Below are 19,845 nucleotides of genomic sequence, written 5' to 3'. Positions count from 1 at the left end.
AGTAATTAATTAATTGTGTCTAGTGCCTAGGACAACAGGGCTTAGGTGCTTGTCATTACCACACTAAAATTCATTCTCTGCTTTTGAGCAAGGTGCTGTGCTTCATGATAAATTCTGTTTTTCTCCACTGTGAATTATTTTCCTGAGATCTTCAATAATTCCTTTTCACTTGCATCTAAAAACAATTTGTTTGAAAATTGTTCAAAAAATGTGTTAAATGCGTTATTACAACACCTCTGTGAGAGAGATTTTACATTCCTGTGTCAAAGGGATGTGTTCAGGATGCCTGTAGTGGTACAAGTTCCAACTTCTGTCTGCCACAATTGCATTCACGATGTGTGGAACCATATGCAGCATTTTAGGTAAAGAGTACATATGAGGTTACAGGCTTTTTTTACTACTTTGTTTTTGTGGACTTGTGGCATATTATATGTCACTTAGTGAATAAAGTTTGACGAGTTTTTGAATACTGTAATTTTTTTTTGTTTTAATGCTTCTTGGGGAAACTGATGGCCAAGTTAAAGCAAGGTCTGGATTTTGTTGTGTGGCTGTTTACCAAAACCAGGTTTTCAGGAACCCTTTTTCTTTCTAGGAAAGGTTAAATATGGTGGAGTAGATGGTGGAGGTAGCCTTTGACAATGGTCGTGTTTCTACCTTCTCTTAAACTTCAGCTTCTCTTAAATTTCTCGTAGCTTCTCAGATTTCTCTGTAGCTTGTAGTTCTTTGTAGCTTCTCTTAAATTTATTCTCTCGTATTTCCGCTTTAAACTTTGATTCCTAAAGTTTTGGTTGTATAATAAAAATAAATAAAACTGTGCTGATACATGTGATCTGATGACACTGCATACCAAGATAGAAGTTTGAAAAAAATTAAATTTAAAAACTGCCCACTTTATTTTGGATAGCAACAGGATGAAAGTAAAACTATAAAAATTGTGACCTGTGCAAAACCTTACATTCGAAGGCATAAGCTTTCAGGGGGACCTAAGAATTTATTCCACGTTTCAGATTCCACTTTGGAATTGTTCTAGTGCTAAATGGCCTGTATCAGTCTCTTAGCAGAGCACAAAATGCTTCGTTGCTTTTAATGATTTCACTTCTACCATTTTCTTCTGTTTTTCATACCACCTCCCTAATTTTTGCTATTCTTTTGAATGATAGCACCTGAAAGGTGACCCCCAATGTTCTTCATCAAGAAAAATACTTGTTTCTTTTTTTGAAACATCCAAAGAAGAATACTTTCACTGTACCTGCAACTGCTGAGTATATGAGGGTAGTATTTGGTTTTAGTTGTGTTTATGAGCTTGATCACCAGCTGATGTTTGCAATTTCTGTTACGAAATTTTGCTTTGATCCATTCCATCTTGGGGAATGAGGTTGATGTAGGAATCTTGCTGAAAGACACAGAAAGACTTCAGCTACTTTTGTAGCTCCATTTGAGTATGGAAGCAAAAAAATCTCCATTGCAACATTACTTAAATTCCTTAGTTCTTTGGTCTTCTCTTTTACTGGATAAGTTTTCACATTTGATGGTGAAGAATCATGACCTATCTTCAGTGTTTCTTCAGATAAACAGAAAATTTTGCCTGCTGCTTAATTCCGGCTGTATTTTAGTAGTAGTTTTAGTTTTTACTGATTTTTTTTTATTATTATTACTTAAAGGCTTTTCATTGCTTCAGGCTCAAAGGTATTTCAATGTAGTAGTTGACCTAAGTGATCTGAAGAAGCGGGCTCAAGCAATCCAGGAGAAGGAAAACATTTTTTGTGTAATTGTCGTAAGTGCTAATCCTAAGAAGACAGAAAAGTACTTAAATTATTTCTGTGCACCATGCAAGTGACATAAGTTTGGCATTCTCAGGTTTTTGGCTTTTACTTCTCATGACATCTAGAGGAAAGTCACTCTCATGGCATTTTAGTTGACTAAAGCTTGAATCAGACTATGGGAGGAGATTTTTATTTTTTTCTTTTTGAAAAATTGACGGTATCAGACAACAGATGAAATGCAGTATCTCTTATGTTTTGTTTTAGATCTTGCTAGGTGCCAGAAATACTTCTAAATGAAATTACAGATAGATAGCTATACTTTCCTTAAATGTTGGGGGGGGGGGGGGTGTTGTAAATAGTATTTACAACTCAACATTTATAAATACATTTTGTCGTAAAATCTTTCAAATTTAATACTCTATTTTTACCATCCATATGCTGTCTCAAGATTGTCTTTTCTTTACTTCTGAGTCTCGTAGTTTGAATTTATTGACTGTTACTTTCAGAGCTAGTGTTATAACATCATTCCTGACATTCATTTATGACTTTGTTACTTTCTTATCTGCCTGCTTTTTCCTTAGAGATAAAATATGGAACTGTCAATTCTGCCTGCTGGCATCTTTGTAAAGAACTTGGTGTTTCTGTGGTCTCTCAGTATTTAACTGAATCCACTAGTGTTTTGTTACATTTGGAAAATTTGATCTTAGTGTTGCAGCCCTTTGCAAGATATTGTAGAACCTGAGAACCTTATCTTACTTTTGTTGAACAAATAAATTGCCGTTCATTTCAGTAACTTAAAGCAGGATGGTTTTGACTACACTGATTTTTAAAACTTTTTTTTAATCTACGTTCTTGTTTGGCTAGGTATTTATCAGTGGTTCTGTGGGTTGAGATCATACGGCCAGTGTTTTCAGATTACTGATGACATTTATTATTTTGAGGTAATCAAAGAATATTTTGACTCATTTGAAAGCCATTGTTTAAAGAAATATAGATAAGAATTTGTAATGAACTGAACCGCCAAGGAATTGCTGGTAATTCTTCACCATTTACAGGTGAAAGACAGGAGGATGATCCGCTTTCAGAATTGTTTGCAAAGCTTTGAGCTGGCTGCATTTAATACACAACTCACATCTTGAATGGCTACCTGCCTAAAACAGTGTGCAGATGTACAGCAGGATGTGTGGTTTTGCAGTTACTGTCTGTTCCTCAACTGGGTAGTGAAAACATGATGGTGGGTCACTACTAGATGATCAATAAGCTCTTTGAGCAGAAGTTACTATCTTTGATTCTTTGTCTTCCCGTTCTGTTTAATTTTTTTATTAAAAAGAACCCTAAAAACCAAAACCAGACCAAACCACTTCAGCGAATCTGCTACTGCAGGCCTTAAGTTCTGGTCAAGTTGAATAGAGGCTTTGCTACACAATTGTGCTCTGAGTTACAAGCGGCTGGGAAAGTTTGGTTTTGTTTAGTTAAAAAGTGCTGACTCTGCAATTGTAAAGAAAGAAGCAAATGAATTGTGAAATAATGGCAGCATCTTTGAGTCTGCAGGCAGTCCAAATTTCAAATGTCATTTCAGGTGTATGAGTTGACCTGTTTTCATCAGTTACTTTAATTCCTTAAATGTAAAAATGACAAGAGAAGACAATACAGGTCCTTCCACACCACATGCTTAGCAGAAGTATCAAGCTTCAGTAATTATAATCCCAGCTGTCATCTACTGGCACCTATACTTTCTTGATTCATAGTGCATTTCTAGATATGAAAATGGTTGGAATATAGAAAATTAGAAATACATATTCAAGCTAAGATGGAGTACTTGATTCAAGTATTATTTGGATTTGGCTTCAGGTAAGATGTCCCTGTTCAATGCAAGGTGGGTTTTTCTTGAAGTATTTTGTTGAGGCTATGTGTGCGTTTTATTGTTTTATCTTAACAGAAGCACAGAAAGGGTGGGACTGCTTCTGTCCTCTGCTTTCAGTTCTCTATTATGGCCTCTGTATGTGCAGGATGCTTTTATGGATTGCCTAACTGCATTTCTATGCTCTCTCTAGAAGTGGCTACAGATTAGTACTGATAAATTTGTCCAGCTGCTGTAGAGCGGATGGAAGCCCTGTACTAGGGCCTCTCTGTCCTCTGCCTCCACCCTGCATTGGTTCAGGAACATCTAAGGCTGACCTGGAAGCTGCCGCATCCTATGCAACCCAGTTGTGCGAACCAGGAGCCAGGCACTCCAGATGGCTTCTGTGCGTTGCAGAGTGCCACACTGTGGTATATTACGTGATTCGTACATCTGGCTGGATCACCTAGAAGAACGGAGGATGAAATTTAGGAGGAATGATGTGATGTCCACATAACTTGAATTTACAGGATTTTAAGCTTTATTTGTATCTTTACACACAGTTCTAGTTTGTGAAGCTGGAAACCTCCAGCAAGCATTTGTCCTTGATCTTTACTTGCCTTCTCCCTCTTGCTTTTCCTCCTCCTTCCATATTCCTCTTTCTGGATTTATTTTTATCGGTGATATCCAATAGAATATTCTTCCTAGTGTCCACTTCTCATGCCCAGTGACTAGAGCTGGGTTAATCCAACAGTGCAATGAAAAGCCTGAGGGGAATGGGAAGGTAGCTGGGAATTTGTGTTTGCCTTCTAACTGTTCATGTAAGTTCTGGTCGTGTCAGTTACTCTGTGGGACTAGTTATATATTGTAGACAGCTTGCTTTGCCTGTGGTCTCTAAAGTTACATATTCTCACCATAAACCCTGAAGCTCAGCTTTTCTGTAAATGAAGTTGAGACTGCTGACAACATGATCATTAGAACATTCCAGGTAACTTAAAAATTATAATTCAAAAGACACATCCTGTCAAAGCAGAACTTCAGGGCATGACAGTTTCAGTTTCAGAATGCACTTCAGAATTCATTATACTTCTTGCAAATAAAAATTTGTTTAAAAGGTATACTTCAGACTAAAATGGGGTATTGCATTTTTTTGATATTTATATATATCCTTTTCCTCTATACCTGTGGCTCAGACCTTTTTTGATGAGATGTTTCAGAGAAGTTCTCAACAGAATCTCTTGCATTAACAATGCTTTGATTTCATTTCTTCGGGTTATTTTGAACTGTGAGATGCTATCAGCTCTGCCTTTTTAGTCATGGTGCATAGAGGGATTTATTGTTAGATTTTCCTATGTCCATCATGCTCAGAAGGGGCCGAGAATCGAATTAGTGTGTCTCTTAAGCTGACATTAAAATATACCCGGATATCATCTTTGTCCTGACTTAGGTATTCTCTTGAAGTAGGCAACCAGGCTTATGCAATTCGAGTTTCACTGACAATTGTTGCCCTTTACTTGCTGCTATACTGTTGGACATTTTTAGCTGAATTTGAAAAGTATAGAATTTTGCAGAATAATTAAGCCCCACATCTATTTTGTGAAAACAAGCACCTGGAATAATAATATTTATAATATAATACAACTAGTAATTAAGTCTCTCTTCTGAAAGCTTACTGTTAACTGTAAAAAAGTAAAGAACATTCTTATTTGTGTAACTAGCCAGCTTTGTTGTCACTAACCTAAAATTTAGTAGCTAAATTAAAAGAGCATATAGTCAGATGCCAAACAGCGTGTTTGATTTGTGATCAGACCCAGCATGGGAGTTCCTTTAATCCTGGATAGATGCTGAGCAGCCCACACTGGGCTTCAAGAGCCTTCACAGGTAGCGAGGCTAGGGGCAAGGCATGTGTGTGGTTTCTTTCTAATAATCATAGAAAGGATTAGCTCATCCATCTGTGAATTGCATGATTTTTTTTTTTAATAAGCCTGTAAAATCCAGGAGCATTTCTTTGTGGAAAGCTTTCAATTTTCTTAAACTAAGCAATGGGATTAGACAATTAGACAAACAGGGCAGACAGGAAGGCTAGCCTTTTTCTGCGGAAAACATGTGTAGGGTAATACACTGTTGGGCTGAAGCAGTTGACAGAATTCTTCTGCTGAGATGAATCATTGTACGGCAGTTTTGTCTTCTAGTAAGATGTTGTTAGTAAGCTGTCCATCAAAGGCTGAGCTCTGCTGCTGTAGCTTTTGTATAAACCGAATGTGAAAAATGATGTCAAAGAATGAACAATTTAAGTAAAAGAAAAACAAATATTAAAATGTAATATATAGCATGAAAGTTGGTGATTCAGTATACCAAGATCTAAAACAATAAGTCAGCAGTCCTAGCTGCTCACCCAGGCCTACTTCCAATGCAAGTTTCTCCTCCGACTAGCTTTGTGACCCCGTTTTGAAGATGACCGTTTTCCAGAACTGTTTTCCATTTAATCTTGTTTTTATTGTAATTACTCAAGCTAACTGCTTTTTCTTTTATAGAATGTCTGTGTTCCAAATACATAGTTTCCTTCCTAATGGAAGTTCAGTGTATTTACTTCTGCAGGTGGTTTATTTGTAGATTCGTAGAGAAGATATAGGAAGTGTCTTCTTCCTGACAGTTTATCAATAAATACAAAATTATTTACTTACATAGGGGAGGAGAAATGTAATATTTTGTAATGCATTTTTACATCTGTCCAGAACTTTGTAATAACACATCTAAAAAATGTACTGATTCCGTCTTCAGTCATCTGCTTTTCCAGTGTCTGTATGAGTCATAGTCTCCACTTTAGTGTCTGGTTCTTGCCAAAGCTGCTGATGAGCGAGATTTAGGATTAAAATTTAAAAACTTCTTTTTATTTGGATTATTGGATTAAAAAAAAAAAAATCCACCATGTTGCTGATGCAGAGCATATTTTCAATGAGCGTGCTTTTAATATGTATTTCTAAATGTGTATTTTATTAAGACTGTTGTGACAAACCACAAGATGCGACTGATTCGTTCATGTTGTCTAAAATATAAACAATCATCAATCTTTGAATCTGAATTGGCATGAGGTACTAGGAAATGCAGATCCTTAGATTCCAAAACTGTATTTTTACTGTATGTTAATTGTCGATATTTTAATTTTTTCAGAGCTTTGTGTTCTAAAAAAAGTTTTGTCAAATATTAATTTCCAAATTTCTTAATGGCAATTATATATATAGATACAGTGACAGCATCTTAATAAATCAACCCTAAAAATATTGATGGATTTTGAAAGGGAAGATTCTGGGGTTTTAGGCAAAAGCAATGACTATCACTGTCAGTTGGTTACTGTATTACAATCTTGTTTGCCTATCTGTTAGAACACAATAACAGCAATTGTTTTGTCTTCCTTTTGGGGACAAGTGGCATAAGACCACATGATTCCTTTTGTCCTCTTACTTTCACAAGATGTTTCCTCAGTATAGTTTTGTTTCCGTCTGTGGAAATAAGCATTTCCTCCTGCTGCTCCTGTGATTGTTTTCTCAACTAGTATGCCATTATTAAAACATAAGGAGTGCAACTCGTGAGAGTGTTGAAGAATTTTGTAATTATATTTAGAGGATACAGGGTAGGAAAAAATCATTAGGGTATGAACCTGCAAATCATAGGTGTTCTGAATTAACTTTTTTCTCTGGTAAAAAAAAAAAAGGAAAAACTAGCTTGGGAAAGGGATGGAAGAGAAGCAGGAAGGGAAATAGATACTCACAGGAAGTTAGAATAGGCTTCTCTACTGTAAATCACCCTGTAGCTGATTTCCTGGGAAAGAACCCATTCTTTTGAAAACCTGTATTTGACATTTGGTGACAAAAGTGGGATGTTCACTGAAAATGTGGAGGTAAATGTATTCTCTCTCTTCTTTTAGAATACTTTGTTCTGCTTAGAAAATGAATGGTTTCAGGCTCAAAACAACTTTATCTGTTTTTGGTGCAAGAAAAAATGCTGAATTGCATCATCTGTCCGAGGGGAGAAGGAGTTGTTATGGTATAGCATATGTGTTGTGAAACAGTGTAGACGGTAATGACTGAAGCATGTTTTAGTCTATGCATAGTAAGTAGAATCGTTTATCTGGAAAAATGTTAGTTCGATCTTTTTTTTAGTTTATTTTTTCATTTAGTCACTTTTGCTTTTGAAATTCAGAATGTAACTAGGCAGTTTGCAAGGCACAGACTGAAAAGATGTTTGTTATAAATGAGCGTTTTGTAAAGAAAAGGCCAGCATTCTGCCACGTCTAAGCTATTAGAGTCACCTTTAGCCTCTAAATTCAGGATAGATCACTACTTTGTAGCAATGGCAATTTCCTGAAAACAGGGAAAATATTACTGTTAGTTTTATAGCCTTTGCATTAACAGTTGCATCACTATGAAAAGTGGAAGGTGTCCTGGTATGAAGGAAGAAAGGTACTATCGCTGTTGACTTCATTTCTTAGCTTTCTGTTATGTGAGTGCTGTGGGTTGTCACTCAGTACTTGAAAATCCTCTCCTTTGAGAGGGATGTCACTGTATACTTCTGTTGCCTGTAAAGTGCGTTGCAACTGAGTCAGTGATACTGTCGAATTTTTCTGCTTCACTGTTGTCAAAAGGATTTTGAATAGCATTGATGAAAATGGAACGCTAATTGTTATTCACTATGCTATAAATTGGCAAAGCTCTGCGAAGCAACGGATGTTTTAGTACCTACAGCCTTAAGAATTCTTGCTTATTTTTGCAACAGTGTACTTAGAAATTATGTGGCTGGATATAAATGTGCAGTATTTGCATAATTGTACATGTTTATAAATAGGCAGTAGCCTAGTTTCTAAACAGGCTGATAGTGTTTGCTTTAGATAAACACTCTTAGTAATATTACCTGTATAAGCGATGATACTCAAAATATTTGTTTTTAGTTTTTTAATGAGTGAAACTGTGTAAAATGTCTCCTGTATTTCTCGATGTAGTATTTTTAATACTATTTTTTAAATTCTGCTTTTCTTCAACAGGAAGGAACTTGAGACCTTCAAAGGTAAGTTCTATTTTTATTTTTTACTTGAATGTTTGCAAGAGTTACAGCAATTCTTGTATTAAGTGAAACTAGTAAGGAACTGTTCCTATTCTGCATTTGATAATGTTAATTTTATGTCAACTCAGCAGACTGTTTATTTTTCAGTTTACCTGTTCCTGCTACTCGTTTCTTTGGGAGAGTCATAAGTGTAGGAAGAACACAGATGGTTCTGTTGTCTTAGCTGTATTTCAGAAATTCTGTACCTAAATCAAGCCTTTCCCTTGGAAGTTAAGGTCTTTGTCTTCAACTAGTTGATGTCTTTTCTAGCATGAATGTGTTTTTGATATGTGTCACAGGCTGTTACTTGTTAGACTTTTGTCTAGCTATTTCTGTGAAATTTTCACAGTATTATGTTACATCAGACAACTGCAAATTTTGTAGATGAGCTTGTTGGATATACACAATGATATATACAGATATCTGTCCTAAATAATAGGCAATGTCTAGAAACTCTGTCAAGTATTATTGCTTTGTCTGTGGTGCGTAGATGGAACACATTACCATTTTCAGTAAATTTTAATTTGGGCTTACTCTACATACTAATGTTAATGTTTAATCAACTTGACAATTGCTATTATCTTTTGCTTTGAATAACGTATGACTGTGGCTTTGTGACTAGTCTTATGAGAATGTAGTCAAGTACATTGACTTATGTCAATTAGTTGTCTCTGGAAATTGAAAGAAGGTATCAAAATTTCCATCAGCTGCATTCTTCCTTGCCTTTTCAGTTCATTACTATCTCATCTTTACATAATGCTGAAAAAGGAAAATGAGAAAGCTGATGTTAACAGACAAGCAACATAGATTATGTAAAATGTCACTTTATCTGTAGCTTACCATAACAACCCTTTTTTTGATTGATTTGACAGCTTTCAAGACAGGCTAGCTCAATACAAAGCCAAAAGTAATGCTAAGCTCATTCTGTTCCAAAGCAAGGCACCTACTTTGTAGTATCTGGTGCTTGTGAGAATAGTGAATCCTGGGTTTCTGTTTGTATTGATTAGGGGTTTTAAGTGAGTTTCTGGAAGGCAGGAGGATGGTTTCCAAAGATGTTTCTTTCCTGGCTTCTTGTTTTTGCAGTAGAGCTTGTAACTTTGTCAGTAAGTATTGTACAAAGACAATTATTTTTTTGGAAGAGGAAAGTGTTAGCTGTGTGTTGACCTTGAAATTTATACCAAACGTAAGGAACTGGTTCTGTAATGTATACAGATGCATGCAGATTTCCAATAGTAGTTATGAAAGGCTTGTCTTGGGTAGACAAGGCTTGTCTCGGTAGCCAAGAGAAGGTTTGTAGTTTACTACAAAGAGCAAAAATTGCAAACACATCAAGAAAAAAGCCAAGGTCTTTGCATGTTTCTTCACTGAAAAGTTCACCTGCGATCTGTGGCTAATGCAGCCAATATCAATGGGAAAGGAGTAGGATCTCATGCTGTGGTGAGAAAGGACCAGGTTAGAGGATAGTCTAGATCAGCTGGACACCAACTCATCAAATTTATTCTACAATACCCAAAAGAGTTGCAGAAGCTATGGAAGGCTGGAAAAGCAGACAGAGTGACAGATCTTTAAAAATGGGTATTAAATATCAGCCAGCCTAATTTCGGTATTTTTTTGTACAATGAACTGATGGACAAGCTTGTACCTGGCAGAAGAGAGAGGAGTAATAGCTAACAAACTTTCAAGGACAGTCATATCTGTAAGATGACAACAGTATGCTTTCAGATAAAACAATAGATACCGTATTTCAACTTTGGCAACAGCTTTCACTGTCTTGCCTGACATTTTCCCAGGAAATTGAGATTAAAATACTAAAAAGTAGATCTATGGCTGATTGGAAATACATGCCTGCAGGAAACATTTTTATGGTTTCTTGCTTACTAAGTTGTTCTTTCTCAGATCTGATGCTACTTGGAAATTTTGTTCTTAACCTGGATGGTGAAATAGAGGTGTTCATTGCATTGGCTTCAGTCAAAGTTTCCCCGGCCTTTTGGACCTTTAGACAGTTTCTGAGTATCTAGCATATATTTCACCAGCTGGTTATAAACAGGGAGAATAAGAGCTTCCTGATCATGAAGGATTCATGATTACATAGTGACAGATGTTGCAGTTCTACAGCAGCTTTGCCCAGTCTAACGGATGGCTTCCTGCATTTTTCTGTTTTAAGCTACTTCCAAGGCTCGCTAGATTTGTGCAGAAAATGATCTGTTGCTTGGTTTGGTTTAGTATCGGCTGATGAAGCATGCTGAAACAACTCAGTAGATGGCCATAGAAATCCTGGTGCAGAAGAAGGAAAAGGCAGCAGCAAGAGCAGGAAGCATGTCTGAGTTACCACTGTAACACGGTCATCTAAAAAGCAAATACTTCTAGTGGTACATTACCTAGCACATTTTAAGGTTGAGGTGAGGAAGTAGTAGTACCATTATGTAAATCTTTTATGGTAAGGTTTTATCTTGCTTATAACTATGGTTTGCTGTATTCAAGAAAAGTTTGTTCCAACTGAAATATGTTACGTAAATAGTTGGGTAGATGATACTTTATATTTTATGTTGCAAGCATATACTGCAACCTTAACTAATTCATCCTTGCATAACTGTCCAGAGTGAAATGTGTTCATAAACATTCAGTTTATAAAATACCCAGTGTAGGGGCCAGGAAGGAAAAACTGTTTAAAGTACCTTTATATACGCTTGCATCTTTCATTGCATGTGTGGTTGAAACCATTGTGCATTAAATTGTTTTTTAATAGAAAAGAACCAATATGCCAGTTTTCATGATAGTAACTTGTTGTATGTGATTTTTAATACCCATATGCTAAAAAGTATTGGTTTCCAGATAAAGGATGGTAAATGTCTTGCATAAAAATGTATTTCATAAATATCTAAGTTAATTCTATCTGAATCTACAGAAATTGAACTACCACAAAAACATTCCTTAAATTTGTTTGGTAGAGGGGGTAAAAAGAGTTCAACTGTAACTCTCACGTTCACCAGTGCTGAGTTTTCCTGCCTTGCTCAGGACGGAAAGAAAGTTTTACTGGAATTAAGACACTGAATGGTATAGTCTGAGGGTCAAAATAGCACAGCACTGGAAACCTGAATTCGGTGATGCATCCCATCAGTTTCACAATGAATACATAAAAAAACCTAATTGATTATTGGCACTGACTGTGGGAGTGCAGGTCTGGCTCACAAGGCAGGTGCACAGCTTCACAAGTGTCTCAGATCTGTTTTAAAACTTTACTTCCCAGGAGTTCTGTGTGTGTATAAATATAAATAGATATAGATACACAGGTGTAGTCTGGATGGGATCACTGTAAATTTGCGAAATCTTCAAATGTATATAACCTTATGAACATTTTAAGTGCCCTTGTGTAGCTAATATTTGCTAAAGACGTATTTTAATATTGAAACAAAATCAACCTTCACATAACCATGCAACAGAATTGTTTCTGGTTTTATTTAGATCTTCCTGCAGTGTGTGCTAAGGTACAAAGGGGCAGTTCATGGACCTATTAACTATGTTCTTTGAGGATGCTAGGTGTCATTAAGAGGGGGCTCAAACAGAGCTCAGTGTATATACCTGTTTGCATCAGTGAATTGTTGAGAATCTACTAACACTCTTTCTCGTTGATGTTATTACCTGTACGTAGCATCAAATAAGTACATAATGCTATTTTAAGCAATGATGAATTAATTTTGTATTTGTCAGTGGAGATACTGTTTTAGAATTTGTTCCTGCCTTTTTCACATTTGTGTTACAGATTGTACTCTCTTTCATCATGAAAAATAGATTTTCTTCCTTTTTGCTTTAATACTGTGTACAGGGCCAGACGTTCTCCTTTGTTGTTTGCTGCACTCATAGTGTATAGGGGCACACAAAACTTCTCCAGTCTCTTTTCTTCTAACCTCAAGGGTTTTCTATTACAATATAAGCATGACATGTTCTGTAATAATCTGTGATGCTGAGAAAGTGAACATTAGATGTTTTCTTGCTGCTTTATATTAAGCATCTGTCTCTGAAGAAGGCAGAGTGAGTGTGTGGTGTCGCTGTTGATACTGCCACAGCACTGACATCTGTGTACCTGAAGTGTGAGTGTGCACTAGGACAAAACATCTCAAGGGTTGTGCAGTTTATTTTTTTAATAATACATCTTTCAGAGAGCAAAGCTCTCAAAGATGAGAACGTTAAGTATGCCATATGAAGTAGCCTGGAACTTTCTTCCTAGCGCATCAATTCCAATGTTTGGACAGCTGCTTGCAGGAGCTGGCTTGTGCTCTGTCCTGTCCTGGCTGAGGCTGATAAAGCTGCTAAAAGAAAATGTTCTGTTGGGGGTCTTGACAATTTCTTGCAATAGTAGAGTTTACTTTAGTCAATACTTGTGTGTGCATTTGCTTTTACGATTTGATGGATTGTACTCTTCCGTGGTTTAGAAAGGGCTTGTATCATTTTCATTTTTACAGCTGAGAAACTAGATATTACATAGCAAATATGTGGTTATTTTCTCTTGATACTTGAAACCTAGTGCATTCATAACTGCACGGAGATTTGAAATCATTCCACCATTCTTCTATGCACATGGTACAATTGTTTATTTTGTTTTTTAAGTTAATATTTCTTCTATTCCAGTGCAGCCAGGACTGCCTAGTAAATATTTACAGAATACTATTGATATCTTTACAATATGGAAGAATGAAGCAGAGCAGTGAGGTAGATAATGGAAGAAAAATTAAAGTTATAAAAGTAGTGGAGTTACACAATGGTAATAACACATGCTGCTGAGTTTACTTCAGACTTTGTCCAAATGGGAACTGTATACATGAGAGATATAAAAATTGGTTCTAAAAGTCCCTTTTTATTTAAAAAAAAAAAAAGTTTAGGATTAAATGTTTTGAGTTTGTTTGTGGAAAGAAATCTAAAGCAATAGAGGCCATTTAGAAATCGGCAACGCAGCACTTTTGGACAATGAAAGGTGGCAGAAAATTTGTAAGGGCAGATATCCACGTGGCTTTGGCTACCGAGTCATGCATATTTCTAAGCTTGAACAGGATTAGTTTCATTCAAGCTCAGAGAAATGGGTCTTATGACCATTTTCAGCGCTTCTGTTTACAATACAACAGAATATATTTTCAGCCCTTTGCATCAGAGATCTCTCCCAAACAAGTCCTGATAAGTTTTAAAAGCTTTATCAAAATACTATTTCTGAGGAGGTGACTGCTGAAGTAAAGAGGTGTCTTTTCATGCTTGTCTCTCCTAGGTTAAGTTGTTGGGTCACACTTGATATGCAGATCTTTTGCCATTCCTCTTCATGCATCTAAGATGCTTCTGTTGAAATTGCTGTTTTCCAGTCCTTTTGTCAGTAGCTTAAATATGTTTGTAGCTAAACTTTAATTTCCTGGCTTTCACTCTGCCCCTCTCTAGGAGTACACATTTGGAGCAGTCTGTTGACTCCATCCCTTTGTTCTCCTTTTCTTTGAAATCTACTCATCTCAACAAATAGTGTGTCAAACTGATTTTTTTTTTTTTCTTCCAGTCTACAGATTCTCTTCAGCATGATGTACACTCATGGCTGTCAAAATAAACTACAGTGTTCTAATCTTCATATGGTCTTTCAGATGCATGGGTAATATGCAATGGAGATCTTCATATCCTGTGGTTGGCAAAGCTCGTACATTCAATGACGTAGCTGTTCTAGAAGTTGTGCTGTAATTTTGAGCGCACAGTCCTGTATGTTTATTCTGAACAAGAGTAGATGGCATTGCGGTAGAAAATCGTACCAGCCACATGGAGTTCTTGTACTTTAACATTTCAAAATATACTACGGCAGAGTCTGTCGTATTAGGAACAATCAAGGTGTTTCATTACTGTGAAGAATGTTTTGTTGACAAATTGTGTCCATAACAGAGTTGGTTAATAATAATGAGAATTCTAATTTAATGTTGTATTTTGTGATTCTGTGTTTCACGGACTCATTTGAATAGGGGAGGAAGGGTGTCTTTGGTTGTTCGGGTGTCTCTTCCAAAATAGGCAGTGCTTCTGCTACGAGCGTCTCCTTATTGTTTTAGAATTTATTTAGGTGACTATGGTCAAAATCTAAAGTATTTAAACCTTGTAGCACAGATGTAAAAGATGACAATTCTTATTTTGGAATACCAGAAAACAGTTGGCAAACAATTGCTTAATGCTATTGTAATAAAGCTAAGATGGAGTTAAAATGTCAAGGATCTTTAAGTTGCAGGGTTTTTCCTCATTATTTGAGCTGAAAATATTTTGATAGATTTTTAGTTACTAATGTGCGTTACCAGCGTCTTTCCCATCCAGGCTATGGGAGGAGAATGTTGCAAGATTGAATGTGCTGTATTGTCTGTGGCAAGAATTGACCAAGACTCCCAAATACGATAACCATTCTCTTGAGAATGGAAAGATTTGAGACTTGGGCACTTCTGGACAAACCTTGAGTGAAAGGCAAATAAGTTTAACTACTGAAGTCTTTCATAATAGTGTAACAGGATAAGACATATGGAGAAGAAAAAGAAATGATGAAGTGTCCTTATAGCTACCTTGCTTTTGATTTTGTTTTTTGTGTTTTCAAGTTTGCCGACTTTCACATCTGTTTAACTCTCAGGACACGTTTTAAAAGTTTCTAGATCCTCTTTTTTTCTTTCCTTGAAATAGGTATGGACTTCAAGTCAAGCCTTTTACAAATATAAAATAATAATAATAGTGTTTTTTAAAAAAAACCCTTTTAAATAGAGAAATTTAAGGAAAGTTCACTCTTGATCTTTCACTGATTTCAGTCCTGCCCAGTAAATAACTGAATCTTTATACATAGGGCAGATACCACCAGCACTGAAATGTAACAGCTTTCAGATGTGCATTTCTGTAGCCCTCAGGTGGATGGTGCAGAGTTGCACACATCAGCTTCTGTTTGGCTGAGTTATCAGACTTAATGACATACTTTCAGAACTTGTTCTATACAGAAATAAATACCCAAGAACAGTGGAAGTTTTCAGTTTTCTGTCTTGACAGAGATTGCGTGTGGTCATGTACAAAAAGCCATTGCTTGGCTCTTGCTGACCCCCAAAAAGACAACTTCTTCAGTTGGCGACACTGTTGTATTGAGCACTAGGTACAGCTGAAAATGTATTAGCTGCCTTCGACAAGACAACAAAACTTTTGCTGGATTAATTATTAAGTCTGGGGTGAAGCGAACTACAATGGGTATAATCTTGTGTATGCATTTATTTTGCAGATGACTGGAAATAAATTTGTTACCTAATATTTTAATATCTAGAAGTGTCTTCAGGGCAGACAGTATTTTCTATACAAGACATAGAATTTATATTTCAATGGAAGGGGAAAAAGGGTTTTTTCATGTATTTAAACTGTAGAAACAATATTGCCTACAATTTTATCTTGAATCACTGCATCAGAACGCTATTTCCCATTATGCTTTGACAAAAGGAGGGCTGCACTGTCAGGTGGATTAGTTATCTGATACGATAGGAAATTATTTTTGCTCCTTCCATTTTTGATTAGTTTTCAACTGGTGAGGGCAAAACAGGGCTTGTTTGATAGGGGCAATACAGGCTTGGGTGGATCTTAGTCAATGAAAAAATGGCATCCATTTCTAAGCTGGTTGTACATGTTGCAAATGGGTCTGAATTTTCAAAGCTGTAAATAGGGAGTAGAGTTTCTAAAGAAGATCCAAAATTTAGAAAGAGATGCTACAGAGATACCAGATTATTTATGGACAAATTAGATAATTGGATTTCCTTGTAACAAATATTGTGTGCTCAGCTGATCAAAGATAGTTTTTTGTTTTATCACTTCTTCCACTCAAACTGATTCTGGTTTAATGCTTTAAATGCCTTTTTTACTTTTTGCTTGTTGTGTGTTTTGGGTATAATGTAACTTTGTATGTTACAAATTTGATAGTACTGTTTGTTTGTTTGTAATCTGTTTGCTTGTCTAGATTTCAGGATGTTACATGATGGCTATCACCTGAAAGTAGTATTCAGACAATGAGTTAATATAGCCCACAGAATACTAAAGATACTTCCGAAACCTTGTTTTTATCAGCTTTTTAAATGATAATTCTGACTAGGGGAGAGTGGAGGGTAGGGACACTTTCTTATTTTTTAATTTTTGCTTCATCTATGTGTATTTTTAGAGAATCTTCTGTGTTTTTTTTTAATGTGGCACTTTTATGCTCTTTTATCCTGTCCGATGTTGCTTTGTATTTTGAGGAAGCTGGTTTATTCTCCCAGCAAATTTCAATATTGATGCATTTATGTAGCTTTCTCTTCTACTGTTTTTGCAGTTTAGTGTTGCACCAAGTCAAAAGCGCTTTCTGAGGTTGGATGTATCACAACAATTTTAGGGCGCACCTCGAATACTATGTCCGGTTTTGGGCCTCTCACTACAAGAAGGACATTGAGGTGCTGGAGCGTGTCCAGAGAAGAGCAGCAAGGCTGGTGAAGGGTCTGGAGAACAAGTCTTGTGATCAGTGGCTGAGGGAGCTGGGGCTGTTTAGTCTGGAGAAGAGGAGGCTGAGGGGGAGACCTTATTGCTCTCTACAACTGCCTGAAAGGAGGGTGTAGTGAGGTAGGTGTTGGTCTCTTCTCCCAGGTAACTAGCGATAGGATGAGAGGCAATGGCCTCAAGTTGCATCGGGGGGGTTTAGACTGGATAAAATTTCTTTACTGAAAGAGTGATCAGGCATTGGAACAAGCTGCCCAGGGAGGTGGTGGAGTCACCATCCCTGGAGAATTTCAAAAAACACGTAGATGTGGCACTTCAGGACATGGTTTAGCAGGCATGGTGGTGTTGGGTTCACGGTTGGACTTGATGATCTTAGAGGTCTTTTCCAACCTTAATGTTTCTGTGATTCTATGACATCACTACAGCTAAAAAGAAGATGGCTCTTGGATCTGCAGGTGCAGCTGCTGTTGGCTGCAGTAGAAGCTGGCCCTGTGCTGGAGTCAGCTTTGCAGAGTCCTGGGTTTGTGAGAAGTGGAGGGGGCTCGTGTAACAATAGAGATTTTCTGTGGCTATCGCCAGGGTGAATAGCTAGCTGCGTAGATAATATGAAAGAATTTCATGGGAACTTAAGTCCTGTCATACTCAGTTTATGTAGAAAACATTTAAAGTTGTAATATTTTAATTGTCTGTAATGCTGAAATGATTGATGTGGGAAAAACAATAGGAGTCTGTTTTGGCTGCAGCTCTAACTTGAATTCATCTTTTAATTACCAAAGTCCAGACTGAAGGTAGGATTATCTCCCGATTATTATTATTCCTTTAATCTTTCCCGTAGATATTTTTGGTGCTGTTTTCGCCAGTGAAACAAAACTGAGTTCTGTAGGCCCATACATTCTTGGTAATTTTTCCTCTAATGATGATGATTGGAGAAGCATTTGCTATCTAATTCCCTTTTGTCTGTACGCTGTGTTTGGAAAATTGTCATCAAGGAGCTTTATAAAATGTGATCTTTTTATGTGAAAGAAAGGAATTGTTATGGCCGTCATGGCTTCCGGCAGCGCTGCGCCTCCTCCTAAACTGGAGGGGTAACGTGTGTCAGCGTTCCAAATTCTGAGCAACGCCTTACAATTTCTGAAACAGAAATACACCGTTGTGTAACTGCAGCGTCACCATAAGCAAAGATTCTCGGTCCTATGATGTTTGTGGATTTTTTTTTTTTTTTTTCAACTGCGTAACTATTTTTTTATATTTTGGCGAAAATGTAGTCTGGATATGGAACACAAAAAAATCAGTTTTCAGTAGAGAAGACTGCATCTAACTTATTTAAAAATCACATCCAAGATTTTTGATGTTTTCCGTGTGAAGTAAGAATAGTATGTGATCTGTTTTGTGGGTTATCTGAGCTGAGCCACGTTAAGGAAAAATACTTTGAGGGGAGGAGAGCCTTGTGAACGTGGCCTAATAAAAAAAGACTTCAGAACCCTCCCGTACCTTTCCCTTGCCTCTCCGTCATTTCCAAACGCATCCAGCTCTCTGCTAAATAAACGCGTGCTGTAACTGCCTGTCATCGGGTGTGTAACCTGCCGGGAGGATTCCTGTGGTCCGAGCACCCCTTCGTTTGGCAGCGTGTGGTACCTTCCCCAACCCAGGCGTGCGTGCCTGGTGCAGCCCGGCTGCTGGCAGCTTGCGGCCGGGTGCTGGACGGGCGCTGAGTCGAGGTGCCCATGTGCATGCGGCTGTGTGCGAGTGGCCCACTGAAAGCTGGCAGTCGCGGGCCTACTGCTTTGAAAAAGCAGCCGCCTTCGAGCATCGGTCTTTGTTCTGCATCGGTGAAGATGCACGTCGGTGGAGCTGCTTGGTAGCTGGAGCCTGCGCTTGACCAGTGCTGTGTTTCTTTCTACTTGCTTATTTCTTACTGCCATGTCATCTCCGGGAGCCACGGAGAATACTCAGAAGAATTCATGTAGGTGGAACTTTATTATCACCTTTATTGTTTGTCAGCTTAATTTGCCCAGCTAATGCAAAATGAAATTAAAGTTAACTTAATTAATTTCCTCAGTCATCACCGTTGCCTGATTTGTAAAGGGTGTGCTATAAATGAGAGGTTAATTATCAAGTTAGCAAATTTGAAAGGAATATTATATTATGTTGCTTTTGTCCATCACTTTGCATTATTGTCAAGGTAATGTTAATCGGAATTAGTAAAAGAATACAAAGACACAGGTACCTTGTTAGCTAAAATTCAGACTTGTCTAAGGGTGGGGTGATATTCGAGGGTGAGGGGAGACAGAGAATTATTATCTGAAGATAAAAGCCAAATATAAAAAATTAGAGCAGTGAATTCATTAGTATGGATGCAGTCGTGCTAATTCTTAGTTTCCTTCAGATAAAATAATAAATAAATGACAAAAACATGTATTTTGAAATGAAGCAATTAGTGTTATTTACATCAGTATGAGCACTCTGTCATACGAAACAATGTTCTTAATGCAATTGATAACATCTTTATGCTGTTAATTTGTAACTAATATTTAGAACTGTGCTTTAAGTGAAATAGAAATAAGATGTGGATTTCTACTTTTGATTCTTTTTATGTTCTTTTATATAACCATCAAAAGAGGATTTTTTCTGTTACTGTTCATGTGGGGTTTTTGTCAGTTGATG

At 37.0% G+C, this 19,845-nt stretch overlaps 1 protein-coding gene across 2 annotated transcripts in view; it reads left to right on the top strand.

Annotated features, from left to right (window-relative positions):
* DTNBP1 (dystrobrevin binding protein 1) overlaps nt 1–19,845 on the top strand; it is a 75,225-nt gene that overhangs the window by 26,321 nt on the left and 29,059 nt on the right. For both annotated transcript variants that reach the window (XM_075416855.1, XM_075416856.1), the window contains exon 7: nt 8,642–8,664. In XM_075416855.1, coding sequence (XP_075272970.1) covers nt 8,642–8,664 — 23 coding nt within the window. The remainder of the gene's footprint in view (nt 1–8,641; nt 8,665–19,845) is intronic.

Source organism: Opisthocomus hoazin, chromosome 3, assembly GCF_030867145.1.
Source record: "Opisthocomus hoazin isolate bOpiHoa1 chromosome 3, bOpiHoa1.hap1, whole genome shotgun sequence".
Taxonomy (NCBI): Eukaryota; Metazoa; Chordata; class Aves; order Opisthocomiformes; family Opisthocomidae; genus Opisthocomus; species Opisthocomus hoazin.
Note: the sequence above shows the minus strand (reverse complement) of the source record. Positions and strands in the feature narration are given on the sequence as shown.